The sequence below is a fragment of the Bacillus rossius genome, chromosome 5 (genome assembly GCF_032445375.1).
Source record: "Bacillus rossius redtenbacheri isolate Brsri chromosome 5, Brsri_v3, whole genome shotgun sequence".
NCBI lineage: Eukaryota > Metazoa > Arthropoda > Insecta > Phasmatodea > Bacillidae > Bacillus > Bacillus rossius.
This window is the reverse complement of record NC_086333.1, coordinates 69879470-69900799: the sequence shown is the minus strand read 5'-3', so window position 1 is coordinate 69900799 and position 21330 is coordinate 69879470. Positions and strand designations below refer to the sequence as shown.

Below are 21330 nucleotides of genomic sequence, written 5' to 3'. Positions count from 1 at the left end.
ACGAACATCACTCGATAATTTATTACAAGTATTCTTTTGCAAAATTTAAGTTGAACATTTTTAACAGTGCAACCTTATTTCTAATTATTATGTTCAATTAAGTGTACAAATGTTTTCTTTATAGACTGTCGCCAAACATTAACGCAAGTTTTTCCTGTCCCTACCACTAACATAATAGACAACCTCCATGATGCCGTTGGTTGAAGCGCCAACTTACGGGAAAGGGTTTCTTGGTTGGAATCCTAGGTAAGGCACGAATGTGTAACATAGTTTATATAAGGGGCATTGATGGATTTAGATCTTACATGCCAATTTTGCGAAGTTGTAAGCTGATGCATTTTACATGTGCTAATTCATTTTCATTTAGCCTATCTAATATTATAGAGATGCTGGAAGAATTAGAGGAGAGTGTTATTATTTTTAACTCAATAAGTACATTTAGATTCACACTATTATATTACAATTTAATTGTCTTACTCCTTCAAATTTGGTTAAAATGAGGAATAATAAATTAAAAATAATAATATTCTCACAGTGTCTTTCCACATTGCACGAAGAATCTTTATTCCAGTTCAAGATTAGTAAAATATGCAAGATACCGCGTCAAGATTAGAAATATACTGTTAGTATAGTTTTATGTGTGTTTTTATTTAACTTGAGTTAGCACGGATCTGTTTCCTAATTGAATAGTTTGGTAGACTGACCGTAAAATGTTCATCTAATAAACAAATCATCACACAGTTAAATTTTTAGTCTTTTATAAATATAATTTTTTGGCTAATTTTCTTCACTTTTAAAGCAGCGAATGGATGTAGGGATACAGACAAAATAAAAATAAAACATTTATCTTGTGATTTATGAGACAATTTTATTATATTTTGATGGCAGAAACATTGCAGGTATTCGTGTAAGTTAAATCAAAGAAAACATGCACGGACACAGAATAAAGCACTTCATATAATTACTTCCAGATGCTCCATTTAATACAAGCAATAATTGGCTTAACTATGGAGAGCTATTACAAATAACAGACTATGGCTGTATTAGGTACAACATTAATGCCTTATATGCTCTCACAAAATGTTTTCATATAATTAACCAATGTTAACATAGACAGCAAGGTGTGAGTACATATTGTAATAATTTTAAAGAAATTATTTACTACTCTTTGTAAGGTCACTACCAAAAAATATTTGTGTCATAAGACATTAATAATTTTGAATTTACAGCAAATATTTCGTTTTCCACTAATGTGATATTAATTTTATTTTTGTAGATTTTTAAAAGTAATTTTTTCGATCTTACGCCGTGTGGTTAAGGCACTGAGGTGATTTTCTTGAGCTGTTGGAAACCGGAGATGACTGCAGTTCGTGAACTCCTGCTTGGTTAGGAACAATGTGGCACAGTGGTCCTATGGGTTCCACCAAAAGCTTGAAATCGTTAGTAGATTCAAGATTAAATTTTTTTTTTTTTGGCTTTAAGCGTGCGGTAGAAAATACGTATTAATTTCTCTCCGTAATAGAAGTGAATTGTAAACAATAAAAAAGTTAAGATTTTTATAAAGTACTTAATTCATCAAGAGTTAATTTGAAATAATTTATTAGCTGTACAATTTAAAAAAAAAATTCGTAATCACGTTGATTAGTTTTAAATCATTATTAGTGAACAAAGCTCCATAAAAAATAGTACTTATAAGAAAAAACATTTATTGTCACTTATTTCTTGTTTTTTTATAAACTTTTCTTCTGCGCATTGCGACCCAGGGCTCTTAAAATCGACGAAGGGTATGAAGAGGGTGATGAGGAGATTTAAGGGGAAGGCGGTGGGGAGGGTTGGGGTAGGAGGGTCCGAGGAGGCTAGCGGAAGTAGTAAGGGTGCCGGTACCCGCCACCGCTGGCAGCAGCTGCAGCCGCAGCTGCGGCAGATGCGCCGCCACCGTACCCGCCACCGCCGGCAGCAGCTGCAGCCGCGGCTGCGGCAGATGCGCCGCCGCCGTACCCCCCGCCGGCAGCAGCTGCAGCTGCGGCGGCGGCGGAGGCAGAGGACGGCTGCACCAGCTGCCACGGACGAGGCCGCAGGTACGTGGCCGAACAGACTGCCGCCATCGCCAGGAAGACAAGGATAACCTAAGGGAGGAAAAAAAAAAAACTATTCTTAGCTTAAACATGATTTATTGATTCTGCGTCAACCAGTAGACGTAGTCAAAAATAGGCTGGCTATATACAAATACATAGACCACCAACACAAATATAAAAAGATCACAACACATAACAAAATGATTTCAGTTTAAATAAAAAAATACGTAGTTTATTGAAAAAAAAAGACATACAATGTAATACTCGATTAAATTACAATTTTTTTCCCCTAAGTTATCATCTTGTGAGCGTACAGGGAAAATCCAGTAAGTCCATTTTTTTTTAATTATTTGGGCAGAATTGTTTGTTTGCCGTTTTGGCAAATAAGTGTCAATATTTTTCTGTGCACATTCTGAATAGTATTATACATTTCACTGAACCAGTATCGGTACCATGCATGTGTGCCAATATTTTACACAAAACATAAACATAAAAACCAATTTTTCTCGTCACTATGGTTAATGGACTAAGTGGGTTTTCCGTAAAATAGGCAGATTATGTTCTCTGTTACGCGTGTTTTTGACAGTTCTACTGACAATTAAGCTTGTGCATGTTTTATTCTGCATGCAGTTATTATTAATTCACACAATTAAAAGTTGAGATAGTAATAATTGTTGTAATTAGTAATTTAGGCTTCACTAAGAAGATGAACAGCCCGGATGCTGGATTGTACCTCAGTAATCGTCGCGGAGGTATGGAGAAGGCGTGACCGTAGCGAACTAGGCGAGGTGAAACTGAAGGGGAAGCTTACTTTTCACAGACGTATGAGCCAAACGCCCGATCTTGCATCATCGTTTTTTTTTGGGTTCATTGTAAATAAATATGGCGGTGTTGATAAAAGGATACTAATGGTCAATTAGGTTAGGTTAGCTACATTATAAATACTTTAAAACATTGTGGACGGTTGATATGGTTGGGATAGCTACATTAAAAATACGGAAAAAAACCATGACCTTCGGGGAACTTCGGGTTTTGACACTCTCGTCTGTGAAAAGGAGGCTTTCCCGATTGCAGTGGCTCGTCGTTGCCTTCTGCAACACGGAGGTGGCGGTGTGGCGGCGGGCCGCTGCCCAGGTGTTGTAGGGGGCGGGGGATATCGCCCCGGGTCGTGCACTGACATTCACCGTCCCCCTGAACCCAGCACCGCAAGTGCCGTCCTCCCTGAAGCCCGGTTCACACGCTCGCGCGCGGAAAGGCAGGCACGCACACACGACCCGCCGACACGAGAACACTCCAGCTGACGACGCAGCGCGTGATGTGACTTGACAACAGCGGCACAGCACCGTGGCTATAGGAGCTGGCTGCCAGAACCCACCTACTGTATTGTCACGATTTATAATGTGGGGAGAACTGGGTTCGTAAGGGAAAGCCCAATTAAGTGTCATCACAGTTTTATTGATTACTAGAGACCTGCAAAATTTGCGGATTCATTCGGTGATAAGGCTAGAATTCAAACACATATACTTAGATAATTTTGCTAAATATTGGCTTACTGTTCATCTGGACGAATCTCAACCAGTTATAAACCCTCAACCAAAGAAGGATCGAATAACAGACAAACCAGCTGAGACGACTTAGAAGTCGGCAGCCAATGAACTTGCGTTATTTGCCCGAGTGTACAGGGGTATGTGCAGTCTATCCTGAAGGCCATCGAAACCGCGAATTTTGCAGGTCTCTATTGATTAATAATATTGACAATAATAAATACTTGTGCTTAAAAATGTCCGATCACTAGAGACCGGAAATATTCGCGAATTAATTTCGCGATAGGCTAAAATATAATTAGTTATACCTCAGTGCTGCCTCTGCTATTGGCTCACAACTCACCTGGATGACTCTGGGCCAATGAGAAACACCCGACTAAAGCTTTATCGAATCACAGGGTGCTACGTTGGGACGTCTCACAAGACAGCAGCCAATGAGTGGGTGACATTTGACCGAGTGTAGGGGAGGACGGGGCAAGTTGGCGATGTTAAGAGTTCGTCATTTTTTATAATTTTAATTTTGGAAATACGATTTCCTTCTTTCCACACACGATTAGAATAGTCTTTTGTCGTGGTGTAACTACATGGAAAAATCTATATTTCTATATTATCTCCAAAATTCTGCCCTTTTAAAAATATAATGCAAATGTGCCATCTTGCCCCGTTACCGGGGCAAGATGACTTTGACTACGGGGTAAGATGACATTTCTGCACAAGTTTAAACATATTTATTCTTAGAATGCAAACTAATGTAAATTAACTAATTTAACATTGTTACATGCTTTTTTTTTTACATATATGGCATATTATTAAAGGCTTGGTTTGTTGAAAATTACAATTAATAGTTAACTTACATAACTAATTCAGAGTTGGTATTTTTATAAACAATAATTGCAAACAAATTTTCCTCCTTCAAAGTTCGAGCAGTCCTCATGCCACCATATGTGGCATTTGCAACACTCGATCCAATCTTCTGATGGAGGGTCGACATAAATCTCATCACACACAAGACACTGCATTTCGGATATTTGAGCTGAAGTCATGCCTGGCGAAAGTTGGAGCTTCTTGGATTTTTCTCGAGAATCTAACTTCAGTTTCTTAGTAACAGTTCCTTTTTTTTGCATCTCGAGACTCATGTCTTTATTGCTTCAAACATTCTTGTTCTATCCTCTGAGCTTTTCTCTGAACCAGCATCGCTTTCATGGGTGAGCTTGTGATGACACTTGCACATTGCTTATGACTTATCCTTTTTCTCACATATGATCTTTCTTTAGGCAATGGTTTGAAATCGAAAACACTTCGGCACAGTTTTGGCTCAACAGGAGTAGCATTTCTTATAGGCCCTATCTTACTGAGAGTAGCATTTCTTGAAAGTCCTGGCTCAACGGGAGTAGAATTTCTTGAAGGTCCTGGCTCAATGGAAGCTGCGGGAGAAGTATTTATTGAAGGTCCTGGCTCAATCGGAGAAATATTTCTTGAAGATCCTGGTTTAATGGAAATGTCGTTTCTTGAAGGTCCTGGCTCAATGGGAGTAGCATTTCTTAATGGTCCTGGCTCAATGGAAGTAGCATTTCTTGAAGGTCCTGGTTCTTCAGTTTTTTCTGCCTGATGTTCATTAACTGCTTTTTCCATAGCTAGATCATGATCGGTGGGGTTCGCTGCTGCTAAATCATGCTCAGTAAACACAAGGGGATCATAAGGCTCAATTCCACATTCTCGGCACCCATTGACTGCATTACCGACTGTAGCTGCTTTTAAATAAGCAGTGCTTAGTAACTCACCAATTTTTTTGTCAGTTATGGCTTGCCCTGGATTAGTGACAATTAAGTTGTCACAAGCTTGACTGTAATAGGTTTTTAATGGCCCAAAAAAGGAAACATCCAGCATTTGAAGACGATGGGTAGTGTGGGGTGGAAATCCGACCATAACGATGTGATTTTCCCGGCAAAAGTTTATAGCCTCCAGTGTTACGTGTGTTTTATGGTTGTCAACAAGCAACAGCACGTGAAATTCACTGGTTGGTTTCACATGTAGTTCGAAATGTTTCAAAAACAACACAAATATTTCTCCATTGCTCCAACCATTATCACTGCAATGTCCAACGGTTCCCGGAGGGGCTCTTTCCACAAGTTCAGGTCGCATCCGTTTTCTTGCGAAAACCAAAAAAGGGGGCAGGTAATATCCGCAAGCATTAATGCAACAAATAATAGTAACATTTCTTCCTCTCTCTGCCGAAACGATCTTGGAAACACTCTTACTTCCTGTGGGTGAAATAACCTTTGGTAGCCTATTAGATACAGTGGCGTAGCCAGGATTTGTGTATGGGGGGTGTTAAGAAGCATGCAACCCCCCCCCCCGTATTAAAGCGGGGGGTCCGGGGGTCCTCCCCCGGGAAAATTTGGATTTTAAGGTGTAAAATAGTGCTATTTTAGCGGTTTTCGGTACTTAAATTGAAATATTGTAATGGTAAAATTTTTATTAAATTTAATATGAAATTTGTTTGAGTGATTAATAAGAAATTAATTAAATATTTGGTGCTAAGGGGGGGGTTTGAACCCCTAAAACCCCCCCCTGGCTACGCCCCTGATTAGATACAGTGGAAAGTGCAGATTCATCTGCATTGTAAATGGCAGAATCTGGAAATCTATGTTTTTCCCGCACTTATTTCAAAATTAAGAAAAACTTGTCAACATTTGGCTTGTTAAAGCCCATGGCTCTGGCAATGGATGTTTCCTCTGGTCTCCGAAAACTGAACTTACATTTTTTCATAAAACTAGCCAACCAATCCTCACCTGCCATCCTGGTCTCCACATTGAACGGATGCGAAATTCCACTATATTCTGCAAAGTAAAACACAAGTTTTCTACATTGCTGCTTTGTCATCCCAAAAAACATGTTATCCATTGCTGTCGAGTAGTTCCTTAAATATTCTAGCTGCTCTTCAGTGAAAACTTCTCGAAATCTTCCACCATGAATAGGCATTTCCTAGTAAGAAAATACAATTAGGTAGGCTAAATACTTTTAAATTAGAATTTTTGTTTAATGAAAGCCTGTAGGGCATGAACAATTAAAAAACAACTGTTAAAAAGCACTTGGGGCAAGATGACGAGTCGTCATCTTGCCCCAGTCAACTTGCCCCGATCAGCAATGTTATTAGTATTGGATTTTTTTGCTAGGAAAAAATATAAAAGGTTAACAATATATAGTGGTTAAGAAAAGTATATTGTCTAAGGTAATAATGTGTGGCATTGAATAACCAAATATCTTACCTGTTTGTCCATGAGATATTACTTCGAAGTTCTTGAAAATTACAATACGTCAGACCAAATGTACGAACATCATCTAACAAACAACTAAATGGTGGCAGCGGCTTCACTGTGCGATTCTTTAGTGTCCACCAGTGTGGAGCGCTAGTAGTGTCTGTTAGGTGGTGCTATCTAATAACATGACGTGGAACTAAGTCATTCGTCGTCTTGCCCCGCTCGTCAACTTGCCCCGTCCTCCCCTACGTAGAACTATGGAGTTCATCCTGCAGGTCATTGAACCCGCGAATTTTTTCGGGAACCTACCGATCACATATCAATGGAACTTTAAAAAAAAAAGTTTATTTCTCAAGTCTCTCAATGTCTGTCAAGTTCCGCAGTTCGCACTCCTCACTGGAGCTAGGCTCAACAGTGGTTCGTCCCTTACCTCGCGCCTGACCACACACACACAGTCTCGGGCCACTCAGTCGCACTCTCGCGATCCAGTCGAACTCCGCGTCACGCCACTCTCAGGGGGGGGGGGGGTGTGTCTCTCACCCTCTTCGCCGATGTCTCACTTCCCTTCACTCGCGAAACTCTCAGATCTCTCGGAACTCGCGGTACCCGTAACACGACTCGTCGCGGTCTGGTCTCTCGCGTACGTAACAATAAAAATAAAAATGTAAACGTTCGTTCAAATTCTTAAAAATCTCCGAATGTTCTTCAACGATTGCTTTGAAATTTTGACACAACGTTGTATTTCAAGACGCGCGTATTTATTATATATCGTACCTATTGCACACCTGTGCCAGGTAAAATAGATAAGAATAAAGATAGGTAGAACATAGATTTCATTGCTATAGAGTGACATATATATAGACATAAAGAGATATATAGCTATAGGTGTATGGGTGAGAACACAGAGATATATAGAGAGATATAGATTTATAGATATAGAGATATAGATAGAGTTATATATACTTCGATAAAGATACAGAGAGATAGAAAGAAATAATTGTAGAGGTATAAATAAATAGAGAGATGCCATATATATTTGTACCTGCTTTAGATAATTTCCACAATTATAGTGATTGAGGCATCACAACACATACCGGGCACTTGCTAGTTTACTTAAAAAAATCTTTGTAGTTTTTGTATTCACAGCCTCCTAAATTCTTGTTTTAAGAGTTGGAATATTTGAATGTACATTCTGTTGGCATGCAAATTACTCTCAATTCTTTACCACGAAAAAAAAGTAATATCTTTGGTCTCGGTACACGGCATTTGGTATAAGTAATTTCGTGACTGAAAGGGTGCTGCAATCTGTGGGGGTTGGGGCGAATCAAAGTTAATAAAGCCAATGGAAAAAAATTATAGTATTACCTGTTTAATGAATTTTAACAAAATGGGAGTGTTTTAATAAAATTCATAGTCCAAAATCAGGTCCAAATCCATGGTTTAGAATTTTTTTCCAGCCTTATTCGCTCTTATCTGAGCCGTCCCATTGTCTAGTTTAACCTTTAGCTTTGCAAACCGAATGATGCCATAGTCGATGTAACCGCTCCGGCCACGAATTCTAGCGGCAGACAGATATTATATACTGTATAATGAAACGGCTCCGAAAAAATAAAAAAAAGTCTAGAAAAAATAATAAATCCCGGCTTTGTACCTGATTTTGGACAAGAAGTTTCATTGAAACACCGCCCATCGTGTTACAACTCTATAAACAGTTAATATTACAAAGTTTCACTTTGTCTTTTTGAACTTTGGTTAGCGCCATCCGCCACAGATGGCAGTACCGTGGTTACACATTTCCGTCCCATGAGACTTCCGTTCCACTATTCACAAAGTTACTCCTACCAAATGTCTTATACCGAGAGCTAAGATGTCACGCATTAAACAAAAATAAACGAAAACGAATATTTGCCGAATTCATGACTTACCTTGATGGACATTCTGCAAGAATTTAGTCTGTCGTGGCTTTGGCGACGAGAGAGCGGTCTTTGCCGGGCGGAGCCTTCATTTTATACTCGCGTAGTGTCTGCAAAGGCCGCAAAAAAGAAGACAAAATAAATGGGACATCGAATAAAAAAAAACTAGCAGAACGTGATTGATACGGGACGTCCAAGAAAACATTTCCAAACAGTAGACGTTTGTTTTGGGTCACTAGAATTCCCAGAAAAAAAGTGTAACGTTGGCTAAAAATACACTGTGTCTCTTGGGGATTTGATGTTTTTATAAATCCTACAGCACAAGTCTTGCTAAAATGCCTGTACCACATTAAAATGTATTCTATTCTGCTAAAAATTACGAAGACACGCCACAACGTTTGTAAAATCGTACTAAGCGCAAGGCCACTTATGGCATTTTTTTTTTACAGTTTAGTTATTATCGCTTCCCTGAAGTAAGCAAATTTCAACCATTGCTAAGTATAAAAGCCTATTATAATATAAAGTAGGCCCAAGTGTGGTTATTTTTCTAAAACCCAGATTAATTTAATCGTATCTATTATTTAAATAACGTGACAGCCGAATTCATGGCCTTAACGATAGGTCTATATCTAACATTTTTTACGACCCAAAGAAATAATAATCTACTTCACACAAGAACTGAAAGTGACACTGAATTTCTTGAGTCACTACTCTCTGTTAATGATAATTTTTATTCAATCTGGAAATTTTACGGCTTCTCGGATATAATTTTTTAAATAAAAACCTGTTATAACACTTACAGAATGATAAATTACTTTACATGTATAAGAGTATAAAAAATAAATAACTAATATTTATTATTTTAAACATTTAAAAAATTGCTTTTTTATTTATAACTTTTCAAGAAGAAAAGCTTTTTAAGAAAGAAAATGCTTTTTCTAATAATTTTTCTACAAAATTTTACAACAAATTAGTTGTTTAGCAATATTAATTTTTTTTTTTTAAAAAAGAGAGGAAATCTGTTGTTCAATTTCCACTTTAACTTAGGCGGTAAATTCTAGTATCTAGAGTAACTACAAGTAGTATATAAACACTTTATGATAATCAAGGTTTTTATTTAAAAAATTTCTAATGATACAAATATTGAACATTATTTTAATGATTCTAATTTAAAATAAATTATGGTGGATATTAACATAAAGGGTTAAATTGAACCCAAATATAACAAATGACATAAAATTCCTCATAATATTAACTAAATATATTTACTGACTCAAAAAAGGTTTAATGTATTTGCTATCATAATTAAAAATTTGATAATTATTAAATGTTTATTATTTAAAAATATAAAACGATACACGCGACATATTTCTTGACCTAAGAGAAAAAAAAACTATATTTAATTTGTTTTCCAGTTATACAACATTTTATGTAGATTAAAATTTTGACACAACATGAAATTATATATATATATGTATATATATGTATAATTTTTTCAATTAAGTGATGGTCATGAAGTAAAAAAAATTAAGAATATTTGAATTCTGGGAATACATTTTATTCATTCACAATTGTTTTCAAAAATTATTTATTTGATTGTTGCTATCAAAACAGAATTTTTAAGTTATGATGGCTCATTTTACGAAAAATGAATTAATCTCATAAAGTAGAAATTACAAATGTATTTTTCTGTTTACGGACAAAAGCTAAATATTAACTGAAATTCTTGAAAAGAAAATCATGTATTATAAAATAGGTTTAAAATACATGAATAACTAAATATTATTTTTTTTTAAATAGAATGTAAGGGCAGTTTTGTTATTAGTGTATTTAGTAGAAATAAAGTCTTGTTAAAATATTACAATATAGATTTATTTAAAAATGAAGGAAAACACAGTTCTTATTGCTGAACGGATCTGAAATGTTTCTAGCAGTTACATCAAAATAATAAAGAACCGCGGTGGTCTGTGATTTTTTTAGGGCGTATATGTTGTAAAAAAGAGACACAATACAAAAGCACAAAAAAATTCAAATTAGAAATATTTGCAAAAAAATTAATTTGAAACCACTTAAAAATAAAGTGAAATATGAATCGATAAAATTGTTTGAATCCAGTTTGGTTTTTAGTTCTATGTTTATTAGTTGGGGGGGAAGTAGTAAGTCCTTATAAACCATATCTATAGACCACCACTGATTCCCGAATCCTGTTACCTTCCTCACATATATTCGCTTCCTACAGCGAGAGGTACTCACTCTATCTTTCCTAACGTTGGCTTGACGGCGTGGAAAAACAAAGACAGGGGGGAGGAGGGGTTAGGGGGTTACCTGTCAAGAAGAGACGTACAGCCTTCGGGGTAAAAACGATGTCGAAGCCAAGCGTCTGGTATATTCGCGGCAACCAGCACTTTGCAAGATGCAACACCTGTGGTTTCCTATGTGAAAAGAGGTTAGAAGTTGCAAAGCGTGAGTTTAATCAGTACAGTGGGCGCAATGTATGTCTAAAAGCTTGGAGAACTACGTAACAATCTTATGACGAGGACAAAGTGTTAACTTTAAATTTATATAAATACTTAATTTTAAAATGCCAGACGTATCATTACACTGTAACATTTTTTTCGTTAATTGAATAGTTATATTCATGTAAAATTACAGATATTTGTAAATTTGTACATTGTGTTCGCAGTTTTACTGGGTCCGGATTCTTACCCGGGCATTTATGCTTTGTGTTGTCCCAGTACCTCCAATAGTTAAAGTTATTTTTAAACCGTTCCCTGAGTAGCTTTCCAGTATTAACTGCGCATATTAGGAAACAAAATAAAGTGCTATTATTGAAATTTCGATTATCTATTCCATGGTTTAAAAAAAATTATGCTTGAATGAACATAAATTAAAATATAAAACTATACGCCAATTTTCGTTAAAACGTATTTCATATATGCAGGATTAACCATAGCAATGTGCTATTTAAATTTACAATATATTTCTTGCAGTACCTATTACAAATTATTGCTTAGCTACTGGTTTCCAAAGGAATCTTTTGTAAATGCACAGAAAAATATTTTCTGTGTGCTGTTGTGCGTTTAGTACTAACCTGAACTAGCATTATTGTGTTGAAACATTTCAATAATAAATTTAACTATAAACAGGCTTTCAGATATTCCGCGCTCACTGATTGTAAAGTTCACTGGGTTTCACATCATCTGTTCGTTAAAACACTGCAGTGAAGTCAGCATTATGTGATTGATTGAGATTTTTTTCAGGTACATGTATATACTGTTGACTCTACTGTCAGTGCATTTGGTGCTGTCGCAAAAATTATTGAAAATATGATCCGAAACAGAAAAGCACATGTTTCACTAACTGACCCAAATGAGACTGGAAAATCCCATCTAGTTGTAACTGAACAGTCAGTCAGCCACCTTCGACTGAAATTGGTTGATAAAGAGCGCGTGTAATTGACACTGGTCAACACCTTGTCTGGTCGGATATGGTTCAGTGTTTGACTGCGGACGGACTCTTTACAAGCCAGTCGAATACGGTTTCATTGAATGACAGCTCTTACCCGTTTACTCCTCTGGTAAGCCAGAAAGAATAGTCCCATCCCACATTTAGAGAACGCAACATCGATTCGTGTTAGGGATATCTCGAAGTAGAAACATCATCCACCTTGAGGCATGAAATGATTCTCTGTGTCAATGATTCACGATTATTTTTTTCATCCAATGGCGGAAATGACCCGATGTTCTAAAATGTCGCGTGGGAAACGCGTTGGAAAGAAAGGTTATTCATCTATAACAATGAAGGAAATCCAATAAACCCACTCATGTAACAGGGAAGTATAAATTTGAAAAATCTTCTTATCTAGCAATGTATCGAACCTGGAATTGTGTGTCGGTAATTTTTATTACATAAGAACACATATGTATTTTTTAAATTAATATTTTATCTTACTATAAAGCAGCTTTTATTTTCACAAAGTACCAATAGTTATACGATATTGCGGATTCATATAAATCCAGGCTAGATTAAACTTGCCTATACATTATAAAGCATTTTGGGAGTGCCCATTAGTAGAGAACAGAAAAATTCGTGTGTTCAGGGTCTTACAGGATGGACACAACAGTCTATGGGGTAACCGGGCAGAAGCCACCTGTTCATTGACTACTGACTTTAAAGAAGTTTTTTGAACTGTGTTGCCCGTGATTCGGGACTTCTTTGGTCGAGCCTTCCTCACTGGACAAACTCCGCAGATAAACCGATAACCAACAGCAGGGTTAAAATAAAGGTATAAACATTTTCATTTTATCTTATTTATAAATTTCCGATTTCTACTCACTGGTTGTTTCACATGATTAGAAAACCATTACGTTTCTTTGTTTTAGTTGGTTCGAGGTAATAAAGTTTAGCATAATAATTATCTAGCACAATTCGAGATTGGAATAAATCGCCTATTCATTTCACAATAGGATAAAATTTAATTATGATACCCCTGTGGTACTTCCAGTATTGGCACACAGTTTATTATGAACTCTCTCGACCAATCCAAAACATTCAACCTTTAACAAAAGAACTATCGAATCTTAGGCTAGCAAGTTGAAATGTATCACCATTCAGCAACCAATGAACACACACCATTTTCCCAGGTATGCAGAGGACTGTGAGGTATATTCTGGAGTTCAACGAAAGTGAGAATGTTTGCAGCCTCTAAGCATAAACATCGACATGAATCTTGTGTTTATGGGCTGTACATCTAGTTAGTATCCATGTAATCATCGTAGCTCTTCAGATCACACACAGAGGGCATGGCTGTGCTGCACTGTATCATAGGCTGTCACAGAGTAATATCGTATCCTCTGCAGTGAGGTGCCTGGCCAGTAGCAGTAGCTTGTTGCGGTGGTATGGTTATCTGTAGCGTGATCCATGAGCAGCTGGAGATGCGGTCGCAGCGTGACTGCACCTTCTGTAGACGATGAAGTGTCTGGCTTAGTAGCGGCATTATGGGTACACGTAGCATGACCTGCCAGCAGCTGCTGATGCAGCCGCCATGTGGCGGAACCCCTCTGTATGTGTGGAGTTGTGGCTTACTAGCGGAGCTTGAAGTGGCAGTATGGGTACCCATAACGTGATCCTCCAGGAGCTGCAGATTCATCCATTGCGTAGCCAATACCCTCTGTATGCGTGAAGTGTCTGTCCTAGTAGCATTATCTGAAGCAGCATTATGGGTACCCTTAGTGCTGCCCGGCAGGAGTGCCAGATGTGGTCACCGCGCGACTTTGCCCTCTGTAGATGTGGAGTGTCAGTAACCGTTCGAATCATTGAAAAAAATTTCAGCCAAAGATTTCAGGTAATGTTTAGAAATTTTACAATAAATATATATTGAATTTTATAGTATGCTTACTTAAATATGTTTTAATTTATTTATGTCTTTCAACCCTTGTTATTTCACGCTCTTTCAATAATGATTGGTTACATAACAATTTACTTAAGACGAATATTTTAAATAATATTTAGAAAGTCTAAAATAAACAGAAACATATTTGATAGTGTGCATGGTAAGAAAATTTAAGTTTCAAGTTGGTTTAAAAAAGTTGTTTTGAATATCTTTTTTTTTTCAAAATTTTCAAGGGCTTGCCTCTGAACCCACACGCCCTTTATCACTGGGGTTATTCCATGACTCTAATCCCCCCCTTCTTCTAGACCAAACAGCCGAAGTACCTCTAAAAGCATAAGGTTCCCGCATAAATAACTATCCCAGGGCCCCGCGAAGGATAGTGCTGCCACCGAAGAGCGCCATGGATAAATAAAGCTAATCTTACCGGAAAGCACGCTGTAGTTCATCCATGGCTAAGCGTGTCCCCGACGAGCCATAATCCCCGCTGCCTCCCAGCCACGTGGTCTCGTCACGACACTAACGAGTCTCATTTACACTAGCGCACCTGCTCCATCTGCTGTCGGCGCCGTGAGCTCATCAACTCAACCATCAAGGAAGGTGGGGAGATCCCATAGCCTACGATCGTTGATGCCAAGGCTGGTTAAACCTTCGTTCGAACAAAATTACTACTCTCGAAAATCAATGTTGAAATAAATAGTCATGGAAAAAAAAGGTTCATTTTTAGTTATAAGCATACAGAAAAAAAATAGTTTCTAATTCTCACGTTTTTTTCTTAACAATTTTAGGTGCAAATCCGGTCACTCTGCTTTACTCATCCACACGCCACTTGTTATCATTCTTTAGGAAAAATCAACGAAACAACAAAAGTACAGCCCATTATAATGCATGATATTAACCCATAAAAAGTTATGTATTACATACTATTTTTGTTATTTATATTCAAATGCTGTCACTTATATTGACTGTAAATTTTTCTTTTACAGTTTATAACCACAACATTTAATGTTAGTTTAACTAATGATATGAGTAAACATCTATTTGAATGCACTTAGCAATGCGAGATATACATTCGGTGGCTAAATGAAACGTGGCACACATCAATTACAATTGGACTTTAATAATTACGTTTAGCTCTTCATTTTGCAGAACCCAACGTACCATGTAGCAGAATTCGTTAATAATAATGTCCCAATATTGAATGTAAAGCAAAGCTTCCAGCCGACTAGCACGAGGGCTCCAATGCCGCTGGATCTTCCTCCCAACTCTTACGTGTCCTTACTTCGGCTGGTTGTGAACGGCATCAGTCAGGTGTAACAAATAATAAATTAAACATCTGTAGCACTGGAAACGAGGGACTTGTGATTCAGATCAGCTATGGCTCCTCGCCGGAAATTGTAAACAAACAGTCTGTTAGTACAGGCAAACAACAGAGTGATTTCAGAACAGGTAAAAAGGCCCTGTAGTTGGCTTGGCCGGGGAAACCCGAGGACACACAGCAACGTGGCAGGAGAAAAAAAATCGGGTGTGGCTGTGTCATGGACACTGCAGTGTGTTGTACGTGAATATGTGTACTTTAACAGATAATATTTCCTATACAAAATATAAATTTCGCTATTTTTTAATTTTAATACCATATATACTCACTATAACAATTCACCAATATTGTTTTATATAGGAAGTCGATAGATATTGACGAGAGCTGACGATTGAAACTCAAACGTACGTCTTAGCTTCTCCGAGTCAAAAGTTATACTAAATGGAAATCTCGAAACGCAGCAAAATGACCTCAAAATGGCGGCGCTTCCCCATCCACCGTGCACGTTGTGTCACAGTACTTCACTTATCGTAACAAAATATTTGATCCTTTAGCTATCCAATGATGTAATTAAATTTTTGATGGATATGATAGATATGTAGCTGCAACACCAAACTGTATCCCCCGATTTTGTTTATCATTTGATATTTCAATTGCCTCCCAATATGGAAGTAATTTTAAAGACGTATTTACGTCAAAAATGTTCTGGAAGCTTCTGTGCAGCCAGGTAAGGTTCTGTACACGAAAGTTTCCAGAAGGAGCCATCGGCCTGAGGGACAGCAGACAGCACATGCGTAGTGGCTCACGAGTTGAAGAGCTTTTTTTTTTATAAGAGACGTCGGGTTGGAAGGAGAGCATGTAGAGTCCACGCTAGGCGCATGTATCTACCATGTGCGTAGTTTGAAACTTCGAGTCTGTAAGGCTATCTAGCATTGGCAAGTTCAGTCATACTAATGACGAAGAGTAATTTTGATATTAATTGTAAGAAACTGCATATCTGTGGAAGAAATATGTAATAAAGGTCAGGGATATTCTGAGAGCGGTGGTCCGATGGGGTAATAAATTCCGTTCGGGGATACAACTGGCTGGTTGGGATCCCGAACGCCGTCATATGCAGTTAAGACCCCTAGTTCTGTAGTCTCTCGGTCCGTGGCCGGCCCCTGGATTGACGCCTCTGCTGTCCCCATGACGAATCTAGGCGGCAGTGCGGGGCGCCCGGTGTTTATGGGAGTCGCTGGTGAGGTTTCTGCCGGCCCAGGTCGTACAGTGAGAACTAGCACTGGCAGTCGGTGGCTTTTAGAGCACTTAGAGCACGTCTGGAAGTGTCGCCTCCCTGTCGAAGGGCAGGGGTACAGCTTCTGCACCAGTAGAGTTTTGGATGCACCTCACAAGCTATCTTTTTTTGGCCGTAGGGGTCCCAGAGATGCGGTAAACTTGGTTATACAACTTGTGCTTTCTTATGATGGGGATTCCTCCGAGTCGACCGTAGGTTAGCCTAATGGTTAAAGAGTAAGGGGTGGGGGAAGATTGGCAGTAATGTTGGGATGGGTCGTTACAGCATCTCATTGTAGCTTATCCTCAAACACCTCCAAGCTGCGATTGAGGTGTGACAGCTATTTAAAATGACTGCTTTAACGTCACTCACCTCGACTAAGTCATTCCCTTGAGCAGGAAGAAATTAAAAAAAAAATGATGGTTAGGAATTGCGGGCTCGATGGTGATGCCCATAACGATATATGCAACGTTTGGGCGTGGGACACTTGATTACAAGTGGTAAAACGAGGTCTATGTCATTGGACATGGAAGCCTACGTGAATGTTTTCCAAGATGGCGGTTGATTTCTAAATCCTACGTCTGATGTTGAACCCTCTTTTTTTCATCTACTTTTTATAGGATATATTCTAATTTCACAATGTATTTATAACATATTAGAAAATGCACACTGTAATGTGTCGCGCTGATCAAGAATACTTTGAACTGAACGATAGGCAAACAGTTGTGTCTTTTTTTCTCCTCTCTCTCACTTTCAAAACGCAGTGGAAATGTTTGCGCCCGCTAAAACAGTGCAGTACAAGCGCCAACTGCAGGCCGCACAAATTTTTTTTTTATCCTATTCACGAAATTATTCCCACATAATGCCACATACCGAGAGCTAACTTGTTACGCATACAAAATACCTGCCCCTACAAATAAGTTTTGAATTTGTGTGGATACATAATTATGCCTGAAATTTTTTTTTTCCCAGTTGGTTGTATTTGTAAATCTTTATTTCTGACTTTCTGAAGACATCACATAATTCGCATCCGTGCGCGGAACGCGCGCGCTGACCTAGATCCTTCGTCCCACGCACGATGTCGGTCCTGGATCCTCCTAGTAACGGTACGGGTAGCGGGGGTAGTAGGGGTAGCCGTACCCGGACCCGCCGGAAGCTGCAGCTGCGGCAGCTGCCGCCGCGGCGCTGGAGCCGTACCCCGGGCCGTACGGGTTGAAGCCCCCGTAGCCGGAGGACGACGCAGCCGCCGCCGCAGCCGCCGCCGCAGCCGCTGCCGCCGCTGATTGGTCCGTGCAGGGGTAGGAGGGGTACGGCATGGATATTGCTGAGCAGGCCGCGACGAGGACCACGATGGCGAGTACCACCTTGACAAACACAAACAAATATCTGCACTCCCGCACGGGGAAAAAAAAAACATTTTCCGTACTTCTATTAAAACGTCCTTTGGAAACCAGTTGCCAAGGAATAGTTTGTAATCCAACAATATTATTCATGTTTATAATGAAAGCATACAAAACTATCAATAATTTCATTTTAAAATGTTATTGTATTTCACTGTGAAAACTTTATGCAGCTGTACAGGTAATAACAATAAAACAACAGCGTGGCCTTCTATGCTCATTGTGTAACTTTGTACAACAAACACATGACAATGGTTATTTTTGCGTAGTTTTGAGATTACAAGTATTCCTCACGCAAATTGCTGCATAATTTTATAATTGATGTTTCACACGCATAATATATATATTTTTTTTTAACCAAAGAAAATATATAATCGTATATTTAATATACACTTTGTTTCGTTTTATTTTGCTTATGAACATGAAAAGATGAAAAGCTATTCAGGGAATGTTTTTACAAATAAATTTTATATATTGTAGGTAATAGAACAACTCAAAGCATTAACACCTGGGTAAAAATCTGAACCCAGTATTACTGCGAATACTTTTTTGTAGTGATATAGTTGATTTCATGTAAGTGTACAAATGTACAAATATCTGTAATTCTACATGAATATTTAATTTTCATTTGCAAATATATAAAACATTACAGCACGGGGAAGATCACGAACACCGTGTTTATTTCAGATGTGAAACTTTTTTACCACTGGTAGAGTGAGTCATCCTAGCGCAACAGAAAAGAAGCGTAACGAAAAAAAAAAGTCCAGGGCTCAGAGTGTTGTGGAAAGTACAAAGAACAGGAAAATATAGATTACTCACAGGATTGTTTTTATACTTATAGAAAAGATTCCTTTGTAAACTGTTGACAGGAAAAAGTTTGTTACCTACTACACGAAAAATATTGTATATTTTACACAACACATTTTTACTATTATTTTTGCACATATGTAATAATTTTTTCTGGAGACCATTTGATATTTTTGCAGCGCTTACGAAAATTGACACATAATAATTTAAATTTTGATTAATGTTTTGTTAAAGCATAAAATTTTTAAACAATGGAAAATATAATAAAATATTAAACAATTAGTTTTTGAATCGGTTTATTTCGCTTATTCATGTGAACAAGAAATAGGTCTGTAAAAATATTCAGGGAACCTTTTACAAATACTGGGAAAACACAAAGCATAAATTAAAGATTCCGAACCCAGTACATGTTACTTCGAACAAATTTTTATAGCAATAGATTTTCTGTCATGTAAATGAAAAAGTTACAAATATTTGTAAATTTTTCTTGATGATTTCAGTATCATTTACAAAATAATTTTACAGTGTGTTTTCTTTGCTATTTGCTGCCATGTTAATCTTCCATGGCAATACCGAGAAACAGGGGTCGTGTGGCCTTGTGACTGTGGATACGTCAATTCCACATTACTCATATCATTCTGAAGTGTCTAAATAATAATAGAATCAATTTTTTTGGAAAACACGTAACTTACACGTAAACAGTAATTGTACTGAAATCGCATTAACGTTATAGCCCCGCTAATCGATTACTGTAAAATTACTTTAAGAAAGCACGGATGGCAGTAGCATTTCTCCATGCTGCGCCGTTAGTGAGATGACGTAGTATTTCAACCAATTTGTGAAGATTTATTTATGAAGCACGAGTCTGTCACACATCAATGATTTTTTTAAAATTTGATTTTAAGAATTAGATTTGGCACCATTTTGATGGGGTACATTTTTAGCTTCATATAATGATTTCGAGAACCAGTACCATTATAATCAAAGTGAAATTTTTGTATGCTTATTTGCACAATAATATATCATAAATATATACATATTTTAAAAATGAAACAACCAAAAAATTATTAAAAAAAATATTTTTGGCTAGAAAACTATTCCAAGGGAAAGCGTTTGTACATACTTTATAACTGGAGACCTGATAGGATAGGATAAAATTAAACTGTTTCTACCTCTAAGCTGCTTTCGCTGTTGGCACACAGTTTATAAGGCATAATCTTGACTACTAATAAACCCTCAACTAAGGAAGTACCGAGTTAAGACGTCTCACCTATGGCAGCCAATTAACAAATGGCATTATCCCGAGTATGCAAAGAATTGTGGAATCCATCCAAGATATATAAAGGGGATTTTTTTCTGTCCATATTTATAACCCAATGCCTGTTACTAGCAAATAAACCCGTTAACAAAATTTGAAACAAACCGAACAATAAATCTCCTAAAAAATTGCAGTTTTTTTTACTTGGTGCCCATAACCTCCGGGTATAAATAAATTCTCAGTTTATATGTGTTGGTGTTACATTATCTCTAGATATTTGTGATATTCACGTTGTTTTCCGGTGCTAGGCTGGACTTCACAAATCTGTGCACACCCAGGTGGACGTCATGACACATCCGACCATCCCTGCGGGCTGCAAACGTCTTGAACATAAGTATTTATATCATGTATCTTTTTACCTGTCACATGTGTGAGATAGATGTACAGAAACACTCGCGTATTCGAAAGCAACGTTTAATCATATTTTCAAAGTGATCGGTGAAGAAATGTCTTATATTTAAAATTTGTAATAAACGAACAATTACAATTAAATTTTATAATTATATAGATATTTATACTAAGAAATAAGTAGTAAATGAAGCGACTATCCCCAAAAAATATTACTTTTGACGTGACAACGTCTAATAAATCGATGAACGCCGGCTGCACGCATGAAAAAGGATGACTCATTGTCCCGTTACACTTTGTGCCGTTGTGCATATTGTACGCTTGCGCCGCTTCTATCTCTCTTCCACTCGATTGGAACAACAATCGATTTTTTTCCATTAGAATCGGATAATAAAAAAGTTAAAGATGGCGGGCGTAACGGAAATTGAAACGGTGACGTCATATTTCAAAATGGCGGAAAACAAAATGCCGGAATATAGGCTACGAGAAAAAAAAAGACGTCATACAAAATGGAGGATCCAAGATGGCGGATCCAAAATGGCCACCAGGGTCAAGGTCAAGATCAAAGGTCAAGGTCACGGTACTACTTTTCCCGTTACGCTGTGTCCCGTTACGCTCATACAAGATCGCCGTGACGTCACAATCAGAGATGTGACTCGGCTCTCGGCTCCACAGCCTGAAGCCT

The 21330-nt window shown here is 37.7% G+C and overlaps 1 protein-coding gene across 1 annotated transcript; it reads right to left on the bottom strand.

Moving 5' to 3' along the window:
• Nucleotides 1-842: 842 nt before the first annotated feature.
• LOC134531978 (spidroin-2-like) lies at nucleotides 843-8876 on the bottom strand. The gene is made up of 2 exons (XM_063368082.1): nucleotides 8805-8876; nucleotides 843-2126 (listed from the first exon to the last, which is right to left on the bottom strand). The coding sequence occupies exons 1-2, from the start codon at nucleotides 8814-8816 to the stop codon at nucleotides 1857-1859; spliced, it is 282 nt and encodes a 93-aa protein (XP_063224152.1). The 5' UTR covers nucleotides 8817-8876; the 3' UTR covers nucleotides 843-1856.
• Between the last annotated feature and the right edge of the window lie 12454 nt (nucleotides 8877-21330).